Below are 26024 nucleotides of genomic sequence, written 5' to 3' on the forward strand. Positions count from 1 at the left end.
AAGGCACAGCAAACGTTATTCCTCTCACCGAGGTGGAGTACCAGCAGTGCTGTAGCCGTGGAGTCAGAGAGCTGTATGTGCCTTGCCAGTGTGGATGGGGAGTGAGCTAGTGCACCCAGGATCCTTTATTGCACTGTAACTCACAAGTGTAGCCAAGCCCACAGATAGTGCTACACTGATTCATTTACCCCAGTAGAGGATCTGGCTTTATGGCTGAATTGGTTTATTTCACTCAATCCGCTGAAAGAAATCTGACTATCTCCATTCTGTTGGGTCTTGAATACTAGTGTTGCATGAGAATACAACCACTCCACCCTAAATATAACAACCACCCCCACAGCACCATCTCTTTATGGTCAGCAAGATGGAGCTCAAAGTGGAATATTTTAACTACCGCCAAATATCACCAATGCAGCAACCTGCATGGAACTTGGAGGGAGAAGCATAGGTTGCAGGAAGGGAAAGTTCAGAGGTTGCACTAGGAAGTCAGTCTGGGTACACATTGCTAGAATGTTAGCTGTTGTTGGCAGCACCTCTTTTCTTAAAAAGCCAATTTAGTTTTAATAACACAAGAGGCCTCCAGTGTTTCTACCCTGCACATGATACATGAAACAACCAGTATTTGAAGTTGTGGCTTGTCAGCAAAGAGTTTAGCAACTTTTGGAAGGTTGCTAGTATGAGAACAAAAAGCCCAGTGACTACGGTTGCTAAAACAATCTTAGGAGGGTTTTTTTGTTTGTTTGTGTTAAACTTGTGGGTTTAGAATATTTGTTAATTGAAAAACAATAGCTCTTGCTGCAAGTTTAAGATCCTAATTCATTTTGTCTGTACTGGAAAGTCTGATACATCATCTAAAGAATCTTCTTCTGTGATCACATTCTGTAGTCCACATAGAATCCTGACTGAACAGGGTTTTTTCTGCAGCAGGACCACTAGGGCGAACAGATTGCCTGCAGGGGCTTCATTATTCCCACCTCAGCATTATTGAAATATTCTCCTTCAGGTTATGAAAGTTTTTACTGCCCGATGGCTGTTTGGTGGCCTGTATTTAAAGATTTGTCCATCACATAGATACTAGATAGATGCCTACAAAACACACAACAATAGTTAGACAGTTTGTTAGCAGTGGTCACAGCACATAAAACTTATCATAATTGTCTCACTGTTCCTTTGTGCACCTTTTTCCTTGACCAACCCCCCCCCACCGGCTGTATTTTGTCTGATATGTAGATTGTAAGATCTTTGAGGCGGCTCTAATCCACAACTGGGGCCTCTCAGTGATGCTGCAAAATACCAGATAGCTAATTTAGATAGATTCTAGTGCTGATTGTGCAGGGCTTTGTTTTAAACAATGGAACTGAAATACACTGAAGCAGTGTGCCTAACTGAGAGCATAGCTGTTATATTTGGATACAGCTGTGTTTAAATCAGCCCCCATGTGTCTGTCTGCTGTGGTGACTTTATTGTTCTGGCAACAAACTGGAACCAATGGAAGTGAGGCTTTGCACTGGGTACAGAGTGCCCAATCATTTAAAGGGGCAGGCTATCACAACAACAAAACTTGAAACTTAAATAAAATACATCTGACATATACCAACAACAAAAAAACCTGGAATATTCAGAATCAGTAGTGGAATACCTACCCTAACTTTGAATGTAGTGTCTTTCATCACTAATGAAATATTGTCTTAATTTAAATAAACATCAGCATGCTGGTCAAAAATATTAAATTTGTGTCAGTCCAATAAATTAGCTTTCATTGGAATGACAAAGATCTTGTTTCTAATTACTTCTAAAAATATCCACCTATGACTGGCTGAAAATCAGCATCAATACGGAAGTTATGAATGTTACACAAACCACAATCAGTCAGACACTCTGTGTGCATGTGCGCGTGTGCGTGCATTCTAAATAGGGACAGATTTTGAAAGAACTCAGCATGGAGGGCAGTGAGCCATTTTGAAAATCTGGCCCAGTGTCTGTCATCTCAAAACGCACCACCAACCGACTACCATAGCGTATGCAATCATCACTTCATCCCCCACCTAAATACAGACAAGTCCGGGAGCACTCGTTTTGGGGCAGCGGCAGTGCACAGTAGCTTAGGACAGGAAATGTAGACTACTGTATTCAGCTGAAAGCCCAGAGGGAGGTTGGGTTTTTTTGTTTTTTTTAGAGAGGTAAAATAGGATTACCTCCACACAGCCAGTCCTAAAGCAACAATGAGTCCTGTGGCACCTCAAAGACTAACAGATGTATTGGAACATAAGCTTTCGTGGGTGAATACCCACTTTGTCAGATGCATGTGATTTCACCCACGAAAGCTTATGCTCCAATACATCTGTTAGTCTTCAAGGTGCCACAGGACTCACTGTTGCTTTTTACAGGTCCAGATTAACACGGCTACCCCTCGGCTACTAGTCCTAAAGCAGCAATTCCAAGCCTTCCCTCCCCATCTGACCGGATGCAGGGCGAATTGCATCGTCATAACTTGGGAAGCAAGAATCCTGAGTAATGACAGTACAATTCTTATCATCCCTTATTAAAGTAGTGGCTACATGCCCCATCAGTATTGGAGGGAGGGGTCCATTGTAGAACATGCTGTGCAAACACAGGAATATCCATGGTGGTAGTGCACACTGAACAATCTTAATACAGAGCTGCCTCGCTAAATCCTCCATTGGGCTTTTAAGAATCTCAACCCATACTTGCAGTGCAAGGTTTACATCTTTTTTCCCACTCTTTTTGCTGTTTAATTCCCTGAATATCAGTCAGCTTGGACCAGTCAATGTGCTAGCATCATGTTGTTGAGTTTGGGTTCCCAACACTGCAGGTAGAAAATGTTTTCTATGTAGATTTTCTCTCATTTTTCTTACATGAAAATATTCCTGGACGTGTTAGATTTTTTTGTAATTAATAAAAAACGTCCCCTACATTTTGTAAATTACTTGACAGGCTCAATTTGACTACTTGAACTCTAGCAAAGGAAGACAAAGACCGCCTTGGGGGCAAGGGAGCATGAAGGGAAAACACAATCTTGTACTGCAAAGAAACAGTCAAAGGGGAAAGCACATTCACAGCCTATAAGAAAGCGGCTGATCTCTTATGTTTAGGTGTGATTTTCCTAACATTCGTCAAGGCTGAATTTTTGACAAATGGATATGGATCTATAGCAGAAGTGGTAGTTTCCCTGGCCAGTCGAGCTGGGAGGGAAGAGATTGACTTTCTGGTCCTGAAAACCTCTGGGTTAGAATAGTGGTGGATGCAGGGGTCCTATCATAGGTTTTGCTATAATGCCCATCACTGAAACCTCTCCAAGCACTGAAAGTTCACATTACATTACACAGAACCAACAAATCTCCAAAAGTATCATTTTGCAACTTTTTCCTCCCATTCTATTTACTGCTACATGAAATTGTGAGAGGGGCAGCTTTGTCTAGTAGATTGAGCAAGAGTCTCAGAGCCAAGAACTCCTGAATTCTAGTCTTGGCTTCATAGGTTTGTACAGCACCTTGCACAATGGGGCCCCACTTTGTTGTGGTCTTTAGGTGTAAACATTATATAATCAAGAACTGTACTCAGGGCCCAATCCTGCACTTCCAAACAGGTGCTGGGTACCTTCAATTCCCATTAAGTATAATAGGAGCTGAGACCCCAGCACTTTGCAGGATTGGCCCCTAAATTCTATACTAAGGGGAAAAAATACTGCTGATGAAAATCCTTGTTCTGAAATTCTGCTCCTGTCCTTGTATTAAAAAAATAAGTACCTGTGCTGGAAAATGCCTGTTTTGGTATCACCTGCAACCACTAGATGGCAGCATTACGTACAAGTTGAAATGAATTAGCATTTTTAAAGATGAAAACTCAGCCACTGGCATATTGGAGGGTAAGGCCAGTTGGAAGTCTCCACAGATACTCAAAGCCTCAGTGAAAAGGTATTAGTGTGATTTTTTTTAAAAAAATTCAAATACTAATAATCAAAAACATTTATTCTGGATTCTATTAGGAGTGTCTGAATTATGTAGATAATAAAAAGGAGAAAATACACCTTTTATAGCTTAAAAAGGGAAATATAACAGCATGGCTTGAATTTGTCATATGATCAATTTTCTTGGTGTATTTTAGGGCCCATAGTGTCTGGCCACCTCACAGTCTTCAATGCATTTACCCTCACGCCACCCGTCAGGCCAGGAAGTATTTTTGTTCTCATTGTACAGCTGGGGTTCAAGAACACGGAGAGGTGGAGATTTGCACATAGATTTGTACAGTTTAAGGCCAGAAGTTGGGATCATCTAGGTCTGAGCTCCTGTATATAACACAGGCCACAGAACTTCCCCAAAATAATTCCTAGGGCAGATTTTTAGAAAAACATCCAATCTTGCTTTAACAATCGCCAGTGATGAAGAATTCACCATGACCTTGGTAATTTGTTCCTCTAGTTAATTACCCTCCATGCCAAAAATTGACGCCTTATTTCCAGTCTGAACTTGTCCAGCTCTTAGAGACTGGGTGACTTGTGCATGATCACATAGAATATCTGCAGCAGAGCATGGAAAAGAATTCAGATCTCCTGAGCAGGGCCGGCTCCAGGCACCAGCGCAGCAAGCTGGTGCTTGGGGCGGCACATTCGAGTCTTCGGCAGCAGATCCCTCAGTCCCTCTTGGAGGGAAGGACCAGCTGCTGAATTGCCGCTGAAGAATGAAGCGGCTCGGTAGAGCTGCCACCAAAGTGCCATCAATAGCGGCTTTTTTTTTTCCCCCTCCTTGCCGCTTGGGGTGGCAAAAAAGTTGGAGCCAGCCCTGCTCCTGAGTACAGTGCTTTGCCTGACTGTTATGTCTCTAGTAGGGCTCTTTGCACTTATAATTGACATTTTTCCATATGTATAAGTCTCTTTTTCCTCTCTCCCTACAAGTACTGAGATGGGGTTTCTTTTTATGATGAATAGCAATCCAGTTTCCAGTCCAAAATACTCATTTTACAATCAAGCTATAGGACTCATAGCATTCATAAGAGTCCGTCATTACAAACTGGTCCTGAGAAATCAGCAACGTACAAGGAAGACTGGCTGGGCAGCAGGAACTGGGAGTCAAAGTGAATGATAGAATAGGAGCCAGAAGTGCAATGAGGCTGCAAAAAAAGGAAGCATATGTGACATTAAATTCTATTAGAAGAAGAAGCATGGTCCAGTGGTTAAAGCACAGGACAAAGTTGTATGCTTAGTTTTGCAGCAGACTTGCTGTTTGACCTTGGATAAGTTACAGGGGCCTCATATGAAGAGAACCCCCCTACTTGTGCAACAGAGTTGCACTGGTGCTCCTGCCAAGGGGGTCTCCATGGTGGCAGAAGAGGGGCCTACATTTCTAAGGATCATTAATGATCCCTAATTCTGGATAGTATCAAAATTCTTTGACAACTGAAAAAGGAACATATAAAATCCAATTCCCCTGCCAATTATACTAGTGTAAATCAGGAGTAGCTCCACTGAAGCAACATTGGTGTGAAACCTGGTCTAAATGAGAAGAGGATCTGGCCCACAGTCAATGAAGAGCTAACTCTAATGTACTGGCACAATAATCTCACAAAGGAAGAGAGAGAACAGGGGCCAACCCTGGAACATACTGAGAACCCACAGGAGTGGGGATTAAAGGAAATCACAGTCACAATTTTCAAAAGTGACTTAGGAGCCTAAAGTGCCACTGGCTTACAATGAGATTTAGGCTCCTAAGGCTCAGATCCTCAAAGATTCTCCCATTGGCATAGGTAATCCATCTCCTTGAGAGGCAGTAGCAAGACTGACAGAAGAATTCTTCCGTTGACCTAGAACTGTCAACACTGGGAGTTAGGTTGGCTTAGCTAAATCGCTCAGGGATGTGGATTTTTCGTGTCACTGAGACACATCGCTGGGTTTATCTTTTTTAGTGAAGACCAGGCCTGAGGTGGTCCTGAAAATTTGACCCTAAATCTCACTGCTGCAAATGTAGGGAAACTGATCTATAAACTGATTTTAACAATGAAATCCTCTTGATCACAGACCAAATCCTGAAGTAACTGATCAGGAAACACAGATATGGGCTTTAATTAAAATTTTCCCCAATGAAAGGCTGAATAAGGACTTCAGGGTTTGGCAGTTTAAAGAAAGTCTCTTGCCTCCTCTGTTACTAATGAGAAAGCTAATTCCTGTTCAGCTTTCCATCAGTAAATGATCTTTTTGTCCTCACTCCATTTGCCAAATGACGTCTCTCTGTGGACTCTGTGACAGGGAGTACCAACTCTGCACTGGGCCAACGGGGTCGGACCAATCACTATGGGCCCAGGAGACCACACTACCTTGTCCCTGATGTGCATGGTCCAGGTGTAAGGGACAGACAAAAGGAGGCAGCCCAGCTCAGTCTGGGCTGGCTGAGGAGGTGGAAGAACGCGAGTTCCAGGCTCCTGCAAAGAGCTGCCTGCAACTCTCCAAGCGGTGGGAGCTGAGGACCCAGATTGTGCTGCAGATGACAGCCGTCTGCAGAGACTGACTGGGATGCTGAGCCACTGTCAGCCAAGGAGATGCTCAAGATGAGCCTTGCAGTAAGAAGTGACTAAGGGAATGTATTAGAAGCCAATGCTTGAACCCTTAATGGGGAATTTCCTGCCTTTATAGGGCCCTGGGTCAGAACTTGGTGGAGTAGGTTGGGCCTGGGTTCCCCTACCCACCACACACACTTGCCACTAGGGGTGCCTACTGGGGACTCCAGCTACAGATTGTTTGCTCTGCTCTGCCCAGAGGTCCAGAGTCCCCACAACTGCTATTGCCTGCCGCGGCCAGGATGCTTAGGAGACTAGAGACTGGACATTTGCTTTGCCCTGTCCAGGGTCTGAAGACTATTGGCTTTACCTTGCCCAGAGGGTCAAAGACAGCTATGTTTGCCCCAGCTAGAAGGCATGGACAGAGTGTTTACCGGGCCCCGTCAGGAGCCCTGAGTCCCCCTAATTGAAATTCTCTGATCCAACAGGAAGTCCCAGTGGTTGTGTGACTGGGTGTACAACCCCTGCACTGAACCAAGGGGGCGGCCCCGCTCAACATGAGCCCCTGTGTCAGACAACACCATTACACACCGTACCAAACCCACCCCTGCCCGGCCCCTCCTCCTTTTTCCAAATGAGCAAGAGCAGGCATGCTGACTTGCTAACATACTCCCACTTACTGTTTGTGATTCACCTGCAACATCGTTATCTTTACACAGGGTGATCTAAGTTGTCACAGTTGTACCAGGTACGGGGCTTGGGTTTGTTGGACGCTCCTTGATATTCCAGCACCACGAAGAGGGCTCAGAACTCCTATTGCTGTAGGAAGCATTCACGACTCTACATGTGAAGAAGAGAAAACTAGCAGGAGATACATTTCTTCTTGGAGAGTCAGATGCTGGGGGTTCCTTCACACCACACTCAATCTTTGAGCTAAGGTTCTTGGACCATCAGCTGGGGATATTACGCTCTGCTTACATAGTAAATAGCAACTTAGAAGGAAAAGTCATTACTATTTGTATTACGGTAGCACTCAGAGACCTCAGCTTAGATTAGAGCACCATTGCAGGACAAAGGTGACCAGGAGAGACCAGGACAAAGGTGGGAGACAGGAAGCATTATTAACGCTGTTTAACTGAGGCAGAGATAGAGATTAAGGCCTAGATCCTTGAAGGCTTTTGGGCTCCAGACTTACTTCAATCAATGGATATTAGGAGCCTAAATATCTTTGTAGATCTGGGCCTACGTGACTTGCCCAAGATTACATATAGTATGCAGCAGAGCCGGGAATTAAACCCAGATGTTCTGTTTGTGGTCAAAGTGTGTAAGCCTTCAAGTGGTGAATGTGCAGACACCGAGCACGGAGATGTTATGCTACGCTTTGAACACAGCTTTGCTACAGTGACTTTTCAACCACAAGTAGACACTCTTGTCCTGTAAGCAAATAGGAAACTGCAGCACCTATACACCTGAATCTTGTAGCTGTCATGCCTTTCTCCTCCAGTCAGGTGCATCTTTACTTAACCTTGCATGCATGCAGCCTCCTTGCTGATAGAGTGAGCAGTACCAGCTGGGACACCAAAGACAGCAAAGTGTTCTAGGGAATTTCTGAAGGGGAATGGTACCAGAGAAGCCTGCAGCAGCGAAGTTAACACACTCTCTAGGCCGCCTTCTCTGCACTCCGGGTAATGATGGTTGGAAGGCAGATTCTGTTATCTGCCTTAGGTATTTAGGCTGGGATTTTCAAAGGAGTTGAATTTCAGTCAGTGAGGCACCTGACTCCCTTAGACTCCTCTAAAGATTACAGTGCCAATCACTGTATAGGTACTTAGACACCTAATGATCCAAGCATAGGGCTGGAAGCCAGGACCACAAGTCTAGTCTTGGCGCTGAAACCAAACCATTATGTGGTCTGGGGCAAGCTGCTGGGCCTCAGCTACTCCCATCTGTGTCATGTGTATAATACATACATGATACAGTGTCTGACAGCAGTTTTGTGATAATTAATATTCATGAAGTGCATTGATGTACGGCGTTAGATAAAGGCTTAATATTATTGTGTGTGTCTGCGTGTATTTATAAAAGTCCTTGAGCTTACCATTCAAAGGCAAGAGAATTCATATTAATAAAAAAGTGGATCACTCAGAGCACTGTATTAAATGACAGATGCAATGGGGATTTAAAAATCCACCAGTTCTGCCAATACTTTCTTTTATTAGAGTCACAGAAAATAAAGCTAGACCATCCCTGAACAGCATTTGTCCAAACTGTTCTTAAAAACCTTCAATGATGGGGATTCCACAACCTCCCTAGATAGTTACCCCCCTGACCAAACAAAACTGTGAGGCGACATGGAGACACCGGGCAACATATTCATAGGGACTAACCGATCATTCACCTATACTAAGGAACTAGCCCCCAAACAGCAGCACTAATGAACATGTCAACAAAGGACTATACATACTCCTGCTCAAAGCTTCTGCCACCTCTGTCCAGGTCCCTGCTTTTCCTGTGGTTGTAGTCAGAGCACCACTCTCCAGTGCAGACTCATGGCTGAAAGGAAGCTTCTCACTGGATGATTGGCCTCTGTCAACGAAGCAGGTTCAGCCCCTGGTGCCAGAATAGGAGCTCCCAGTTTGGTTAATTAAAGGGATAAGGCAGCTTGGTGGGGAGGGGTAGAAAAGTCCAGGGAGAATTTGAGAGGAAGAGAGACCCAGTGAGCTACGGCTGACAGAGTCACAGGGAGGTCTCTTGGAAAAGCTGCAGAAAACAATCTGCAAGTCTTGCCTGGAAAGAGGAGGAATTTGCAGGAAGCCAGCAGAGGTGCTAGCATGCTGAGCTTCCAGAGGGTGAACATTTTTAATGGTGAGAGCAGTTAACCAGTGGAACAATTTACCAAGGATCATGGTAGGTTCTTCATCACAGACGATTTTTAAATCAAGAGCATATGTTCTTCTGAAAGATCTGCTCTAGGACTCATTCTGGGGCAGTTCTATGGCCCATGCCATACAGGAGCTCAGACCAGCTGATCACAATGGTCCCTTCTGGCCTTGAAATCTATGAAAAAGCCAAAGCCAACATCAGGAGGCTAAGAAGGGCTGATGGCTAGGAAGCCAATGGAGGAGACAGCTAGCTATCCTTCCCGAGGTAGAAAGCCATGGCCAGAGAAGGCTAGACGGGGCTGAAGGCTGAGAGAGCAGCAGGGGGAGCTGCCTGCTGGTTCTTGGAGCTGGGAGAGATGGGGCAGGGCAGCAAGGGGATGCCAGGGCTCTATCTGACGTACTGTATAGGTTATGGTTGTGGGGTCTGGTACTGGGACTTGGTTTTTTTATGGTTCACGTGCATGGGATGTTTATAATAAACCCTACAAAGGCTATATTTGTACTCAAACTGTTTGGTCTATTCCTGAGGAGGGAACCAGAGATAGGCGCACTTGCTGTGCCCTGTCAGCCATAGGAGGGTGCTCCAGGCATGCCTGCCCTATGACAAAGCCACTGTTCCTTGAACACACGTCAAGGTGACACGTCTACTTGACATGGCTTCTGGTTAGAACTGCTTCCGACTGGGGCTCACAGAACCAACCCTAATAAGGCCAAAGCAAAGCTGGTGCTGGACATTTTGAGGTGCCAGGCTGCTGCTACCAGCTGGTGCAGTGGAGAGGCTCCCCACTCTAATGCTGTCCCACCTGGCAGTGGGTTAGTCTGGCTGGAGCTTCTCCTAGCACATCAGCCCCCAAGATGCCCTATACAGCCTGCCCCTCAGGCTGCCTCCAAAAGCTGCTTGGAAACTAGTCAGTCAGTCTGTGAGGCAATGTCATACTGAATGGCTTTTAAGGGCTTGATCTGGCTGCCATTGATTTTAACGGCACAGGATGAAGCCCATCTATAGGCTTGGGGAGTCCTTCTCCCTGTCACTCACAAACAAGTGTCACAGGCAGTGTGGCTTCCTATCTACCTACATCCAGGTTCTAAGGGTACGTCTACAATACCTTCCGGATCGGCGGGTAGTGATCGATCCCTGAACGCGCTCCCCGTTGACTCCGAAACTTCATCGCTGCAACAGGTGGAAGTGGAGTCGACGGAGGAGCAGCAGCTGTCGATCATGTGCCGTGAGGACGCGAAGTAAATCAATGTAAGTCGATCTAAGATATGCAGCTTCAGCTATGCTATTCTCGTAGCTGAGGTTGCATATCTTAGATCGATCCTCCCCCACCAAGTGAGCCTTCCTGAGGCTACGTCTAGACTACCCGCCGTATTGGCAGGTTAAAATCGATTGCTTGGGGATCGATATATCGCGTCTCATCTAGACGCGATATATCGATCCCCAGCGCGCTTATATCGATTCCGGAACTCCACCAACCCCAACAGAGTTGCGGAATCGACAGGGGGAGCCGCAGACATCGATCCCGCGCGGTGAGGACGGGTGAGTAATCCGATCTTAGATATTCAACTTCAGCTACGTTATTCACGTAGCTGAAGTTGCGTATCTAAGATCGATTTCCCCCCGTAGTGTAGACCAGCCCTCAGAATGCTACAGACGCCTGTAAATAATGGCTGCTATGACACTTACAAGGACATGTAACCAGACCACATGATGCTGGATTCCATCTTGGGATGCCAGTATTTTTCCACAAACTGGTTTGCGAACCAAGCTTTGAAACAAAGGGTTCCTACCATATGCTAAAGCTATATAAAGCAGGAAGTGACATCATAAGGGGTTCTTCACTTCCCACACAATACGATTCCTGGAAACACCTGACGATCAAAGACTGAACTGGGGGAAGTGCTGGGCCCAGGCTAAAGGAATTTCTAGCTTGTGAATAAAACACGAGGGGATTCCAAGCTGTAAAGCAAGTGCAGCTTGGCCCTTAAGAATCTGCAGCCTGCTTGTATCATCTCCTAGGGTGAGAATCTGCCTATTCGTAACTATCTATTTAGTATATTAAACAAAAATCGCAAACTAAGCTTATTTGCTAGGTAATCTGCTTTGATCTGTTTGCTATCACTTATAATCACTTTATCTTTTGTAGTTAATAAACTTGTTTTGTTTTAATCTAAACTGGTGAGCTTTGACTGGAGTGCTTGAGGGAAATCTCTGTTTGGTTACCACAGGTGTGCATTGTTCTCTTCATGTTGAAGGAGAGGCGGACTGGGTATTAAACCCATATGCTGGCCATATTTAACCAGCGCAGGATGGTATTGCTCTGGTGTGCTAGGCTGAGAAGCTGGTGGTTAACGAGCCTATGTGTAACTGCAGCTGGGTGTGTCCCTGTGAGAATGCTAGTGAAAGTGCAGGCTGGAGAGCTTTGCAGCTTGTCACAGCAGTATAGTGTGAGTGGGAGCCCAGGCTGGTGGGTCAGAGGGCTCAGTGGTACCTCAGTTTCAGGTGGCACCCCGGGGGGAACCTGTCACAAACCCCACCAGTGGTTTATTGTCTGCTCTTTGCATTCCCTTCCCTGTAACCTAGGCCAAGTTAAAAACCAGGGGTAAAGCAATGCCAAACATTTGGGGGAGGGAGTATGGTCCAGTGGCTAGAGCATGGTAATGGAGATCAAGAGTTCCCTGTTCTGTTAGCATCACTGCTACCTACTTGTTGCATGACCTCAGACAATTCTCTTCCCTTCTCTGCGCCACGGTTCCCCCACATCAGTGAGGGGAATTAATAAAACTTACCTGCATCACGAGGGGGTGGCAAGTCGTGAGCTCCTCAGATGAAAGGTTGTTAAAGTGAAAAGGACTCAAAGCAAACAATCTTCAGGTTTCCAGATCTTGTCCATTATCTGGGCACATTGGCTTGCCACTAATAGGACAGACCTTGCCTTTGAGGATCCCCTGTAGTAAGACTGCTTGGGAATCACATGTAATCTGACTCCCTCCCCTCACCAATCCTGATGATACTGGTTTTGACTGATCAAAAGTTGCACTGCCTAGTCTGCTTTCTCCCCGCTCCAGGGCAGAAATCATTACATCAATTGGATTTATGGCATCAAGTCTAATGAAGTAATTTTTAATCAGGAATGAAAATCTATGGTCTGCTCAACCTTTGCAGTGACCAAGCTGTCTCCCCACACAGTATATCATGCCATCACCAGTTTGCACATGACAGCAGGAGCAAAGCTGAAGAGGCTTTCACCCTGTAGTGAGCTTACAACAGATATGTAAGTTAAAGTCATTTAACAGGATGCAACCTACATACATACAAAGGAAACAATTTTTTTTTTGTTTTTGCTGGACTTGCTACAAAAGCAGATCAAACATCCCACGCTCTTTGTTTTACTTCTTTCTGAAAATGGAATGAAATACCTAGAGGATAATTTGAAACACATTTCTATATGTTTGGGGTGGGGGGGATGGGAAGCGGCAATGCTTTAACAGGCCATAGAAACTTATCTCTTATTAAAACACTCCATTCCCTCCTACCTCCCCCACATCTGATGGCTCCTGGACTGGCTCCAGTTTCTGCTTCAGCAGCATTGCCAGGATCCATTCCACATGCTGAGTATTTTCTGAAGAAAAAAAGCATTTCCTGACATCTGGTCTGAATTCACAGCTCTTCTCCTCCCCTAAACTCCTCCTCATTATTGGCCTTTGAATCGCCTATCACCATCTGTACTAAGCTAGCACCCAGCTTGACATTTTCATCCCATTTAAGGACTTAGAGGGGAGAAGTGAATTGGACACCCACATTTTTCCCTGGCCAATCTTCTTCCCTCTGTATTTTTCCAGTCTGCCTTTACAGATCATTATCTTGCTCTTAGAGGCCTCAATCCTTGAAGGTGCTGAGAACACTGGCCCCAACCCAGCAGATTATTTAAGCATGTGTTTTACTTTCAACACAAGTAATCCCCATGGGAATCAATATGCTTAAATGCTTTGCTGGACTGGGAGCACATTGCAGGACTGAGCCCAGGACCAGGCTTGATACTTTTTTTTTTTTTTTTTTAAATGCGCCAAATGTAGCCTGGTTGTCAATCAACTGATTTCTGCGATGAATTTTGCCCCATGTGCTTTAATAAGGTCAGCAAAGTTATATACAATAACTTCCAGGAATTATTTAATCCCATCAAAAACTTGCCTAATACTTTCCACTCCCTTGTTCATTTGTACTAGCTGAATAGCTCAGCATTCCTTTTCTTTCTTAAATCACTTCTCCATGCTGCCTAAATTTTAAGTGTCTTTAAAATTTCTCAGTGAAAATAAGATGCAAAAAGACAGCAAGATATAGCTGCCTCTGCCAAACTAATTTGCCGACTATGTTACATGCATGTAAATATGAAGGCAAGTTACAGGAATCAAGTCAGTGTGGTCTTGAAATTGTTTCTTGCAAAAATAAAGACAATATAATTTGAAAATGACCTGGATAACTTTCAGCGCAGCTCCGAAGCTCCATTTTCAGTAGGTCAAGACAGACAGATAGTTGCCTATTCCAAGCATGTAACAGATTTTATTAAGCATAACTTTGGTTCTAAGTATTCCACTCTCATTTTTGTAATACCTTTAGTTAAAAACAATTATACAAGAGCAAATACAAAAAATATTAAATTATGAAAACACACCTATTAAGGCTCCCTTTTTGTATTTATAGATATTTATATATGTACACTCAAACAAGTACAGTTATTAACAGAAGGTTAAAGCCAGCTTTCAGAGCTAGAAAGAAATCCTAAGTTTACTAACAAAAAGCAAGGGTTTTTTTTTAAAAAAAAAAAACCACATTGTCCTGCTCTATTACAGACAGAAAGTGGTAAAAGTGAGCCACTTTTAATTCAAGAAAATAGCTCAATGAAAACACAGAGGATTGCTTAAAATTTCACGTAACTAAAGAGCAGATCATAAATGCCTTTCTTCACACTGGTGAGCAGATATTCACACAAGTAGCCTCTGGACTCAATGGGCTTTCAGGTGTGACGAACTGGTCACCCATCTAAGGGCTGCATCATCTAAACCAACGTTGGACCAGATTTAAAAAAAACAGAGGTTTGCCTGCCAAAGCCACATGAAATTGACTTTTGGGTTCCTAGACAAAGTGCAGCAGAATTCTAAGATATTTTAAAAAAATTGTCATTCTACTGCCATTTAGTCTAGTAATGCAGAATTTGATTTTTTTTTTAATTACTTCACACTGTACGTGCAAGTAGTATTCAGACCTTCCATCTTTTAGAAAGAGAAACTCTACCTTTAACCACAAGTCAACTGGTTAGACCAACATGAATGGGAAGTGGAAAATGTCCATCCTATATTCCCAATAAGGCCTGAGCCAAAGTCCACTGAAGTCAATGGGAAGCCTTCTCCACTGACTTCAGCACGCTTTGGATTAGGCCCTATTTCTTTTATATCTGAGTTTGGGTTGCCACATACGCTGAGGTGAAATAGCAGACAGACTGAGCTTCATCTGAAGCAATGTGCTGTATAGCAAAATGAGGTTGTCTCCGCGATTTCTGAAGACTTCAGGCTGGCTGTGGAAGTGGAATCCAGCAGACCTGAAGGAGTTCACAAGGCAGGGAGTGGGTGAGAAAGATAAACAGCAGTAGCTCAGCATCAAGGTATGATTTCTAAAGAAGTATTTTCCACTGCCCTTGTACGGGGGGACGCAACACAGAAAATTGGACCATAAGGCCGTCTGAACAAAAGACAAGAGGCAAATCCAGTCAGAATGTGTGTTTGAATGACTGGCTGCTAGACAGGAAGACTTTCTTCCAAAGCAAAAAAGGCACAGGGAAAAAAACCCTGCAGCAGTTACGGTCCTGTTTCCCAAAAATACAATATGGTAGAGTTTACAAAATGCAGTGTCTTACATTTTGCCTTTGCCTTTTGTATGACCACAGCCTGAACAGCTTTGTAAACCACTTGTAACATTTCATCTTCTAAATGTGAACTGCACTGTCAATCTAAGTCAATGGTAATAAGTTTCCCAAAATTTAATTTACTTCTAATCTAATTGTGTCCTCATAAAAAAAAAAACAACCTTGATCTTGACAACTTGAAGGATATGCCTAAGAAACCCTGTGAATTGTGAACGCTATGTCCCAAGTCCAATACTAAAACTGTATTTACATTTCCAGTACCCTGGGAAAAACAAAAGAGAAAAACAGCATCTTGCACACACACGCACACACTGCTGAGATTAAGAGAAAATATTCTCAAGCAGTTAGCTCAGATGTAATTACAAAGGAGCATTTATTTCTGTTTAGCGCTCTAGGGCAAAGACGATGAGCGGGTATGGATAAGCATCCCTCTCACAAAGGCATTGGTAGTGTGCACACGTAACCGAGCGGGGGCTCTGGCCCCTCATGAGCAGTCTCCTCCCCAACTCCAGGCTTTCCTTACAGGGGAAAAGTAGCAGTCATAAGCACTAAGGGGCAGATTCTGTCACCCTTACTCAGACCGAGTTCCATCTTACTCAGTGGCAAGTCAATAGGGCTACGTGTAGGGGACAGAATATGGCCCTAAGACTCAGTGATAACTTGATTCCCTTATTTCATGAGACAAGAGAAAAGATGGGAGAAGTCACAGCTTATCGAACATTAGGGAAAGTTTCTCATATCAGTAGCCTTGGAGGGCTAATTTGGTGTCATTTAAACCTGATTCTGTAGCTGATCCGTGCACAGCATTCCCGTTGTCTTCAAGGTGCTCTGAGCAAGGCCCTTCAAATGCTTGTAGTCAGTCCTGTGAGTTTAATGCTACTGATCTGTTAACAATGAGTTTAGATCTGTAGGTCCCAGAGGAGAAACACCACGCCAGCAAACCAAGCAGTCTTTAAGAACATAAAAACTAGAGGATGCATCATTTTCCACTAAGAGTTGACAGGAAAAAGGTACTCCTGTACCTGGGCCTCTACATTGTAATTGCTCTAGTGGTGTGGGGCAAGGGATGCGTTTGAGGGGAGAGGGGAAATCAGCCTTTGATTTTTGCCCAGGTGAGGAAATATTCCAATTTTTGTGCTCTCAAGAGCCAAGTTCTACATGCACCTCCAAAGACAGAATTTGGTCCTAAAAACTTTTTTAGCTTTTTTCAGTGCCCTGGAATTTTAAACATCTCTATATCTCTGCACCAGTTTTCCCAGTGGTAACAGTCAGTGCAGATGCCCAGCAATGACCAGGACACACCACTCCACTTTACATTTAACCCCCATTAAAATTAAATGCAGGAACCCACATTTTCAAAACAGAGTTTACACAGACTGAAAGGACAGAAAGTGAGAACTTCCCTGCACAGCAAAGTTCCATAAAATATGACCAGAGAATTTAAAAAGAAAAGAAAAGCAGAATATAAGCTTGATGTCTCCACTAAACTGGGATCAGAAGAAACCAAGCAGTGCAACACTCAAAGGGTTTTTCTAGTGTCCCTGGTTTAAGTCTCTCATTAAGCACTTCAGACATGTCCATAATCCTGACCTGAAAACAGGCTGCTGATCCCCTGGTCTCAGTACTGTGTTTGGTGAGTCTGATCTGTTTATGTTGCAGAGTTTTAATCCACAGGTTCCAGGAATTCAAAACCCATCTTCGATAAACATCACCTGAATGCCGTATATCTTCCCTCTCCAAGTAAAGGGATCTGACAACTTGCAGAAGTCTTTCTCTGCAGCCACTGCTGGAATGTTGAAAATCTTAGCAGGTATTTCCTCTAGGAGTCTGGAGCTTCTGCTGATTCCTGGGCTGTCCTCCTCAAGTTGCCTTTGACTTTAACAAATTCAGGTGCATTTTCCTGCTCCTCCTGGAGCTTCTGTTTCTCAAGTTCCAGCTGAAATGAGAGTCACGTTTATAAAAAGTTAAAATACCCGTGTTAACAAATGAAAAGTCACAGACCAAAATTAAAGCTATAATTTCACACAGAAGGAAATGTAGCCTCAAAGACTTAGAAGTACCAGAACGTACTTTAACAAAAAAAGAGGGGAAGTGGCATTTAGACAAGAGTATCACAATCTCCTCCTAACCAATCTCTCCTGGAAGATCCACCCAGATTGGAAATAGCTTTGCCACGTGGGGCAAACCGTACTCACATGACAGGATAATGAGATTAAGTCTTTGGAGAGATCCATGAGAATTTCCTTGCAATATAATAATTAATAAAATCGTCTCCTCTGGCTTTCAGTGCAGGAGGGGAACAATCATGCCCAAAGAAAGAATACAGGAGATCAGAGTTATTAACATGCATAGTTGTAGGATCTCAATATGGATTTAGGGGTCTAATGGAGACATCTCCAATTGCTTTGCCTATCTTGAGCAGAAGAAGAGTAAAACAGTTCCCCCAATCCCATCTGTTGCCGACATTTTGAGTGCCCGATTACTAACATTTTTAAAGCATGTGGCGTTCCTGCTCACACATGGCAGCCATCAAAAAACATTAGGGCATGTAGTTGCTTACTATGCACCATGAAGTGTGGTCATATATTGCTCGTAAAGAATGCTGTTTATGAATTGCTTTGAATAACAATTACTCTGCAAGTCCTGAGTGCAAACCTATGAGCCAATAGACAGGAAGAAGCAACTGTCTAGAAAATGACCAGTAAATACTATCCTGAGAGGAACTGTTCATTTGAATATAGCAGGGTCTTCCTGATGATTAATGGGGACCACATACCACTCAAACAAGCTCACAAGCTCTCCTTTTTCTGGCCCTGTGACAAGGGACACATCTGATTATAATAAAGAATGGCTCTACTCTCCAATGAATCATTTTGTCAATTGATGTCACTCCTGCCACACATGCAGAGTCACAACACTATTTGCTATGGGCAGGTTTTCCCTGTTGCAACAGGATTTATTTTTCCAGATTTGAACTTGAGCCGATCAAGGACATTTCAGGGAGCTTCCAAGTGGTGACATGTTTTGAGACTGGGCTCTTTGTTGGGGATGAGGATTTTAAAAAAACTGAATCTCTAACCCCTCAAAATTTCTTAATTTCTAAACTTTGTGTGTAGGGCTTGGAATGTAATTAATTAATATTTAGTTAGACAACTAGCTGGGTTAACTGTATCTTAATTATGATTATTTTTAAATGGATTTTTAAGTAAAAAAATAATGCTTTTGAGTAAGTTATTTCGTTGTCTGAAGGCACTTTGGTGGATGTTGGATTGTCTTAATGCAAACAAACAACAGAGCTCGTTAAGGAACACACAGACCTTTGGCTGGCCCTCTGCAATAGAGTAAAATTTCACCCCAGTAGATTGCAAGTCACATAATCTCTGTATTTAGGGTTGTTTGTTTGTTTATTAAAGGCCTGGCAATAGAGTCATAGATTTTTAACTTCTGCATCAAGGCCATAACTTTGGTTTGAGCTACAGCATTTCTTTAGCAAGAGAGCCAAACCGGATTTAAAAACTGTAATAGATGAAGAATCCACTACATCCCTAGGCATGTTGTTCCAATGGTTAATTACCCTCACCGTTAAAAACTGGCACCTTATTGTTAGTCTGAATGTGTCTAGCTTCGCCATCCAAATACTGGATCTCATTATGACTTTTTTTGCTAGGTTAAAGAGCCATCTACAATTGGAAATCTCTTCCCCATATAGGAACACGTAAACCATGATTAAATCACCTCTTAACTTTTTCTTGGATAAACTAAATAGATTGAGAGCAGCTCACTTTAAGGCGTATTTTCCAGACTTCAGATCACTCTTGTAGCTGTTTTCTGAACCTTTCCAATTTTTCAGCATTCCATTTTGAAGTGTGGGCACCAGAACTGGACACAGGATTCCAGTAATGGTCAGATTACAATGTATACACAGGCAATACCACTCTCCTACTCGAGCTACTCTTGTTTATACATCCACAAATCCCTTTAGTTACATCACTGCATGGGAGCTCATGTTCAACTGGTTTTCTACCATGACCTCTACGTCCTTTTCAAAGTCACTGCTTTCCAGGAGACATTCCTCCATCTTATAAATGTGACCTACATTCTTTGTTCCTAGATGTGTGACCTTGCATTTGGCTGTGTTAAAAGAGAATACACAACAACACTGCATGCCTTTAAAACAAAAGTTCTTTAAGGGAGGGGTAGAAAGGATGGTCTAGTGGACAGAGCACTGGACTGAGAATCAGGACTCTGGGTTCAGTTCCAGGCTTGGTCATGCACTTCCCCAAGCAAGTTGCTTAGGCTTGGTGTACACTTAAAAGTTTTGCTGGCACAGCTATATTGGTTAGGGGTGTGATTTTTTTGCAGCATGGCTATGCCAGCAAACCCCCTAGCACAGATGAAGTTAAACTGGTATAAAAGTGAATATGCCGGTATAGTCTACAGACGGACTCCGAGTTACGTAAACCCAGCATACGCAAATCTGAGCTTACGGAAAAAGTTCCGTAAGCTAGAAATAGGAGGAGTTTTTTTTTTTTTTTTTGGGGGGGGGGGGTAATGGTTGGAGATATGTTTCCGACTTTTGCAAAATTTGAGTTACGCAAGGCGTTCTGAAATGGAACACTTGCATAAGTCGGGGAGCGTCTGTACTTTACTTGTTTAACTGGTATAGACTATACCAGCAAAATCACTTCTGTGCTGAGTCCATATACCATACTACAGCTATGAATCCTCTAAGGGTACGCAGGCCTCAACCAACCTATAGGGGGAGGGGTAGCTCAGTGGTTTGAGCATTGGCCTGCTAAACCCAGGGTTGTGAGTTCAATCCTTGAGGGGGCCACCTGGGGATCTGGGGCAAAAATTGGTCCTGCTAGTGAAGGCAGGGGGCTGGACTCAATGACCTTTCAAGGTCCCTTCCAGTTCTAGGAGATTGGTATATCTCCAATTATTATTATATTATAGTCTCAGTTCTCTATCTGTACAATGGGGATAATACTTCCCTACCTCACAGGAATGCTGCAAGGATAAAATCCATTAAGGATTGTTTAGGTGCACACAGAACACAAATATTTACATAGACAGAAGGCTGCTGTAATTCCCCCATCAATCCCAGTCCATTCTAATCTCTAGCCCAGTGATCTTCTCCACCTATTCTTAACACCATTTCCCTTCTCACCTGCTCCAGCTTCTGCTGTCGTTTCATTAACTCTATTTCCAGGTCTGATTTCTTCTTTTGCGCTTCCTCTTCCTTTTGTTGTTTAATAACTTGATCTCGTTTCCTTTTCTCCATCACCTTTTGCAGCTCTGGTTTATTCTGAGGTGCAAGACCCCTTTGGGGAAAAAAGACAGACAGAGCTTTTAATCAATTGTATATTCACACAGAAATATGTGCATGTCTCCCTCAAGTTAACTGATAAATACCATTTTTAAAGATAAATATCTCTGTATTAATATTTAATAGCATGAACCTAGCAAATGAACAGAAGTTAGAGAGGCGCGCCAACCAAAATCTCAGCTCCACATCAGAATTTCAGACCCCATTACCACTAAAAGCATCTTCTTTTAATATACATATCAGTTTTCCTCCTGACTAACTCACACTCTCAGCTGTAATCTTCACCCTGCTCTCCCCATTCCAGAGGAAATGATGTACCAATGGTTACATGTCATCTCAGGGGGAGAGCTAGGAACAAACCTTGCAACTCCAGTCTCCCTGTTTTCGCCAGCAGACCACATGGATTTTATCCAGTCAGCTCTGCATAGGACATTCCAGAGGCATTTATAATAATAATAGGAGATATACCTAACTCCTAGAACTGAAAGGGATCTCGAAAGGTCATCGAGTCCAGCCCCCTACCTTCACAAGCAGGACCAAGTACTGATTTTTGCCCCAGATCCCTAAGTGGCCCCCTCAAGGATTGAACTCACAACCCTGGGTTTAGCAGGCCAATGCTCAAACCACTGAGCTATCCCTCCCAAGTTATTTGTGACAGTGGAGCTGAACATTTTTTCCCATCTGTACTTTTGTCACATTACTCATGGGAACTGGGCGTTCTGCCATTTTCTGAACATTTGGGAATTGTACATATGGATGGCTGTGATGGTCAACAGTTGAACCATTTTCACTGAGACCACTGAGAGCTGCCACGTGAAACCCAGAGCTCCCTGGGAACCTAAGAGAGAGTAGACCTCTGCAACAACATTGTGATCACCCTAGAGACCAGACTAGCCATTTCCCAACAAGAAGCTTCAGTTCTTCCTGGAAAAGATATAGGGATTTGACTGCTTAAAACCTGCCAAAGGACTTTGGTGTTTACTCCCTTCCTCCCAATCCCAGAAAATAATTAAAAATGTAGCAGTCACTCTCCCTCTCTCTTAGTAAAACTCTGCACCAAAGGAATACTTCACTTCAGTATAAACAAATGAGGTTCTAAAATTAAATACTGCTGCTAATCAAAATGACAATCATAGCAGTCTGGGTACTGTGGGCAGCACAGCTCTTCCCTTTACTAGGACATTCCTCTACACAAGAAAAACTCCAGACTACATTAAGGTGCTTTATGCTTTTATAAACCTTAAAGAGGAAAAGAAGATTTAATTCAGGGCAGCCTAAATATGCTTTAGATTAAAAGTGTAAGAAAAGAAACTTCCAAGTGTGTCTCAATGCCTTTAAACGTTTCGGTGCTAGGAGTTAGTCTTTGATGTTTAATCCCATTAACACAAAACAAGATGCACACACACCTAACTGCCAACTTTCTCTGATCTGCTTGGACTCTGTGTAACATGTCCATTTCATTGTCATTGCAGAGCTACTATACTGTGTGCAGGATTCATTTAGATTTAGCTAGCTGACCCCCGGCATTTGGAAGATTTTCAGCATTAGATATGCAAAAGGACCCTTCCATCTTCATATTCCCCCCTCAATATCTTATAACACTAAAGACAAAAGGAGGAACATTCAGAACTAGGCAGGAAGATTAAAATGTGGAAATCTAAGCAGTCTGGATGTCAAAAAGTGATGGCACTCCCGTCTCTCCTATGTGGGGAAATGTCTCAGTCATAAAGACTGATTGGCTGTTTATGGTATTTTAAACAACCAATTAATTCCGAACTACCCTGTCCCCCTTGAATTTCCTTTGTCACCCGCCCATCTCTTACCTCAGGAATAGCCACATCTGAGACATTCATCCAACAGCTGTGCCTCGTGTTTGCAGACACTCTGCAGGGTGAGGGAGATACTATTATGTGCTCAGTCACTATGACATGGGTGCCATAAACGCTGTACGTAGAATGTTGGGTAAACAGATATAGACAGAAAGAAACAAGGGCAATAAAAGAGAGTGGGCTCTGTAACTTTGTCATCCTGCCCGCTTAAAGCAATGGACAAAGTTAAATGTTTCTGAGCAATGAATGCAGCGTGAAGCACCTCCCCTCTATCAATGTGACCTTGCTGTGGAAGGAGCAGGATGCCAAATATCACACTCATTAAACCTCAGGACGCTGACGTTTTAGCACTACACAAAGCTTATATAATAGTGTTTGCTGAGCTATGCTTTTCATGAAAAGGCCAGCCTGTAAAATATGCATGTATGTTAGAAGGGCAGCCAAATATAACCTCTTTTCAAAGCTGGTCTACTTTAGACAAGCTCACAGGAACACTGTGAAACTAAAATAGTGTTTATAAAATGCACTGTGATTAGATGGAATGCACCGGACAAATGCAAAATATAAAATAATATTTAAATGAATAGGGCCGATCCACTGAAAAACCCTTATATACTGTGTTCTAAAATGACTGAGGATACCCATTCATGTTCAAGATTTTTCCACTACTTCTGAAAGCCGATCATTTCAAAAAATAAAAATAAAAAAATTGTCATTTCAGCATACTAATTTTACATTGATATAGTGGGTATATATGTAACATTTGTAATTAACATTAAAATTATTTAAATGTGTGTGTGTGTGTATTTTATATATATATAAAAAGCACGCACGCACACACACACACTTTTAAAACCATACTCCAAAACATGTAGTCTTCTGCAATTGTGAGAATACATTTCTGATTTTAGAAAAATCCATTCTCCCAGGCAAAGTCAACTGAGATATTTACTCATTACAAACGAAAAGGAAAATATATAGGGATTTGAATGCTTAGAACCTGCCAAAGGATTTTGCTGTTTACCCCCTTCCTCCCAGTCCCAGAAAAGAATTAAAAAACTCTCAAACTAAGGATTTTAATCCAAAACTTGGCTGGGAATTGTACAATACTCTAAAGTTGAAGATGTTTATAATCAGAGTCGCACCAACACTGGCCAAAGATCCCAAGCAATGGTACTACAGCAGTCCTATAATCTAAAATAATCTACTTGACCCCCATTCCAGATCTTCTGAAGTTGACATATCCATGAATGTCATTGACATAAACATAATAATGAAGAACAAATTATCAGACAAAAATCCTAGCTGTCTGTAACCATATCAATTTACCTGATTACCATGGATTATATATAACTGTGACATACTGGGGCACAATCCAGACTAATGAGTAGCTGTGTCAGTCCTGCCCTGTAACCGAGGTTCCAGGTAGCCTCCAACGTGGACTGCTTACAAAAGCCTTCCTGCATGCAAGTCACTCCCAGCTATGTCCACGTGTGCTGCAGCCAGCCAGCCACATCATGACTCTGACCAGCCTTGGTTATTCTGCAGGGTGACCCCTCCCCCATTCCCATCCCAGATCTTCTCCCCATAATTTAGGTCTTTTACTCCCCAGCCCTTTCCTGGGCAGTACAAATATAATAAGGCTGTTATTCCTTTAAGGGAAGAATGTGCTTCTTTATTATTTTAAATAGGAGAACCCAGACACTCCAACTTAAACACACTGGATTAGATAAAACAGTAAAAAGTTTATTAACTACAAAGAGATAGATTTTGAGTGAGTACAAGTAATGAGGCATAAAAGTCAGAAATGGCTGCAAGGAAAACAAAGATAAAACACTTACTGGTGCCTAATTTAACAAACTATATTAGGTTCAAAGCGAAGTTTTCTCACCACACACTTTCAGCAGTCAGGATCCCTCCCCCTAGAATCCAACAGCTGTTTCCTTTGTCTTTTCAGGTGCAGAGAATGAGGGAGAACAGGCAGGGAGAGAGAGGGGAGTCTTAGTGCATTTGCCCCTGTTTTTAGAGTTTCAGTTCCCTTCTTGAAAAAACATTTCCAGCTGGGAGCAAGATGTGGAGAAAGAACTCCATGCTGTTTCTTGCTAAGATGTAGATTTTTTTTTTGCCTGTCCCTTTTCCTGCCAGTGAACAGCCACTTAGCAAGTAATGGTCCATCGGCCTTGTTGACACCTGGCTGAGGCATCAGATCGCCCTTGGTCTCTGAGGAACTGGTTTGGCCACTCCCCAGACTGATCTGGAAAACATTCTTTTAGTCGTGATTTCAGTTTATGTTTATAACGTCACATCCAACACTGCTACCTGCATTTTGCCATATTATTATTGATCAGCAAATTATGATAAATGATGCCTCACAAAGCATACCTTGTACAAACATTATTGAAACAGTGGAGATATCTTCCGACACAACAACTATAAAACAATCCTTTTTTAACCTCTCAAGGAGTTGGGGTCCAAGTCTACAAACCTTTTCTCATGTGGGTAGTTCTTATTGACCCAAGTAGCCCTACTGAAATCCACGGCATTGTATGACTATAGCTTGTAAGAGCAGGCTAATCTTCAATTATGTATAGCAATGATCTTGCACCTGCTTGTACATACTTACTCCTGAGGGAATTCTACACTACTGCGCATGTGCAGAATTCACATCCCCCGCAGATTTCTTTGCTTTCCCACAGAAAAATGACTTCTGACATGGAAGCATAGGGAAGCCGCAAAAGCGGTCATTCACTCCTCCACAGCAGTGCAGACATGTTATTTCAGGCTCCTGGAGCAGTCACCGGAAAGGTAAATCACGCCTGTGGGGGTGGGGTGGGGTGGGCAGAGCAGGGGATGCCCTGTCTGGACTGGAAGCGGGCGGCAACAGGACTTTCTTTTCCCTGCAAGGAGCAGTTGGGACTGGGACTGGGGCCAGGGCCAGGTCAGACTTATCTCCAGAAACCTCTCCTGGCTGCAGGAAGATCTGCACCCCCCTCCACTGCTTTCTGCTCCCATTGCTCCTCAGCTGCAGGGGGGAGGAGTCACTATATGGGGAGCTGTGTCCCCGTCTGTCCAACCCCTGTGCATCTGGATCCCACCATACCCAAACCTTCCCAGCCAAGCTCACTCACCTTGCACCAAGAACCCCCACACCAAAGCCCCCGCACCCAAACCCCCACCCCACCGAGCCTCACTCCCTGCATCTAAAGCCCCCCTGCACCTAGACACTTCCCCCTGCACCTGGACCCCTCCCTTGCATCCGGGCCTCCATCCCTGCACCCAGACCACTCCCCCCCACATTTAAGGCCTCTGCACTAGAACCCCCACCCCTGCTGCACCTGGACCACCCCAACAAACTGCCCACACCCGGATCTCTACCCTATTGAGCCCCAACCAGCTGCACTCAGACCCCAACCCCACCAAGCCCCACTCCCCCAGCACCGGGACCCCCCTGCTGAGCCTCACACACTCAGGCCTCTCCGTCAAACCCCCTCCCAAGCCCCAACCACCTTCACCTGAACCCCTCTGCAGAGTCCCACTCCCCCTGCACCTGGAACTC

The 26024-nt window shown here is 43.6% G+C and overlaps 1 protein-coding gene across 3 annotated transcripts in view; it reads right to left on the reverse strand.

Annotated features, from left to right (window-relative positions):
• Nucleotides 1–13930: 13930 nt before the first annotated feature.
• The window catches only part of FAM107B (family with sequence similarity 107 member B), an 88395-nt gene continuing 76301 nt past the window's right edge, over nucleotides 13931–26024 (reverse strand). For all 3 annotated transcript variants that reach the window (XM_050937030.1, XM_050937029.1, XM_050937028.1), the window contains exons 3-4: nucleotides 20481–20634; nucleotides 13931–17246 (exon numbers count right to left, since the gene is read on the reverse strand). In XM_050937030.1, coding sequence (XP_050792987.1) covers nucleotides 17130–17246; nucleotides 20481–20634 — 271 coding nt within the window. In that variant the 3' untranslated portion in view covers nucleotides 13931–17129. The remainder of the gene's footprint in view (nucleotides 17247–20480; nucleotides 20635–26024) is intronic.

The sequence above is a fragment of the Gopherus flavomarginatus genome, chromosome 1 (genome assembly GCF_025201925.1).
Source record: "Gopherus flavomarginatus isolate rGopFla2 chromosome 1, rGopFla2.mat.asm, whole genome shotgun sequence".
Taxonomy (NCBI): Eukaryota; Metazoa; Chordata; order Testudines; family Testudinidae; genus Gopherus; species Gopherus flavomarginatus.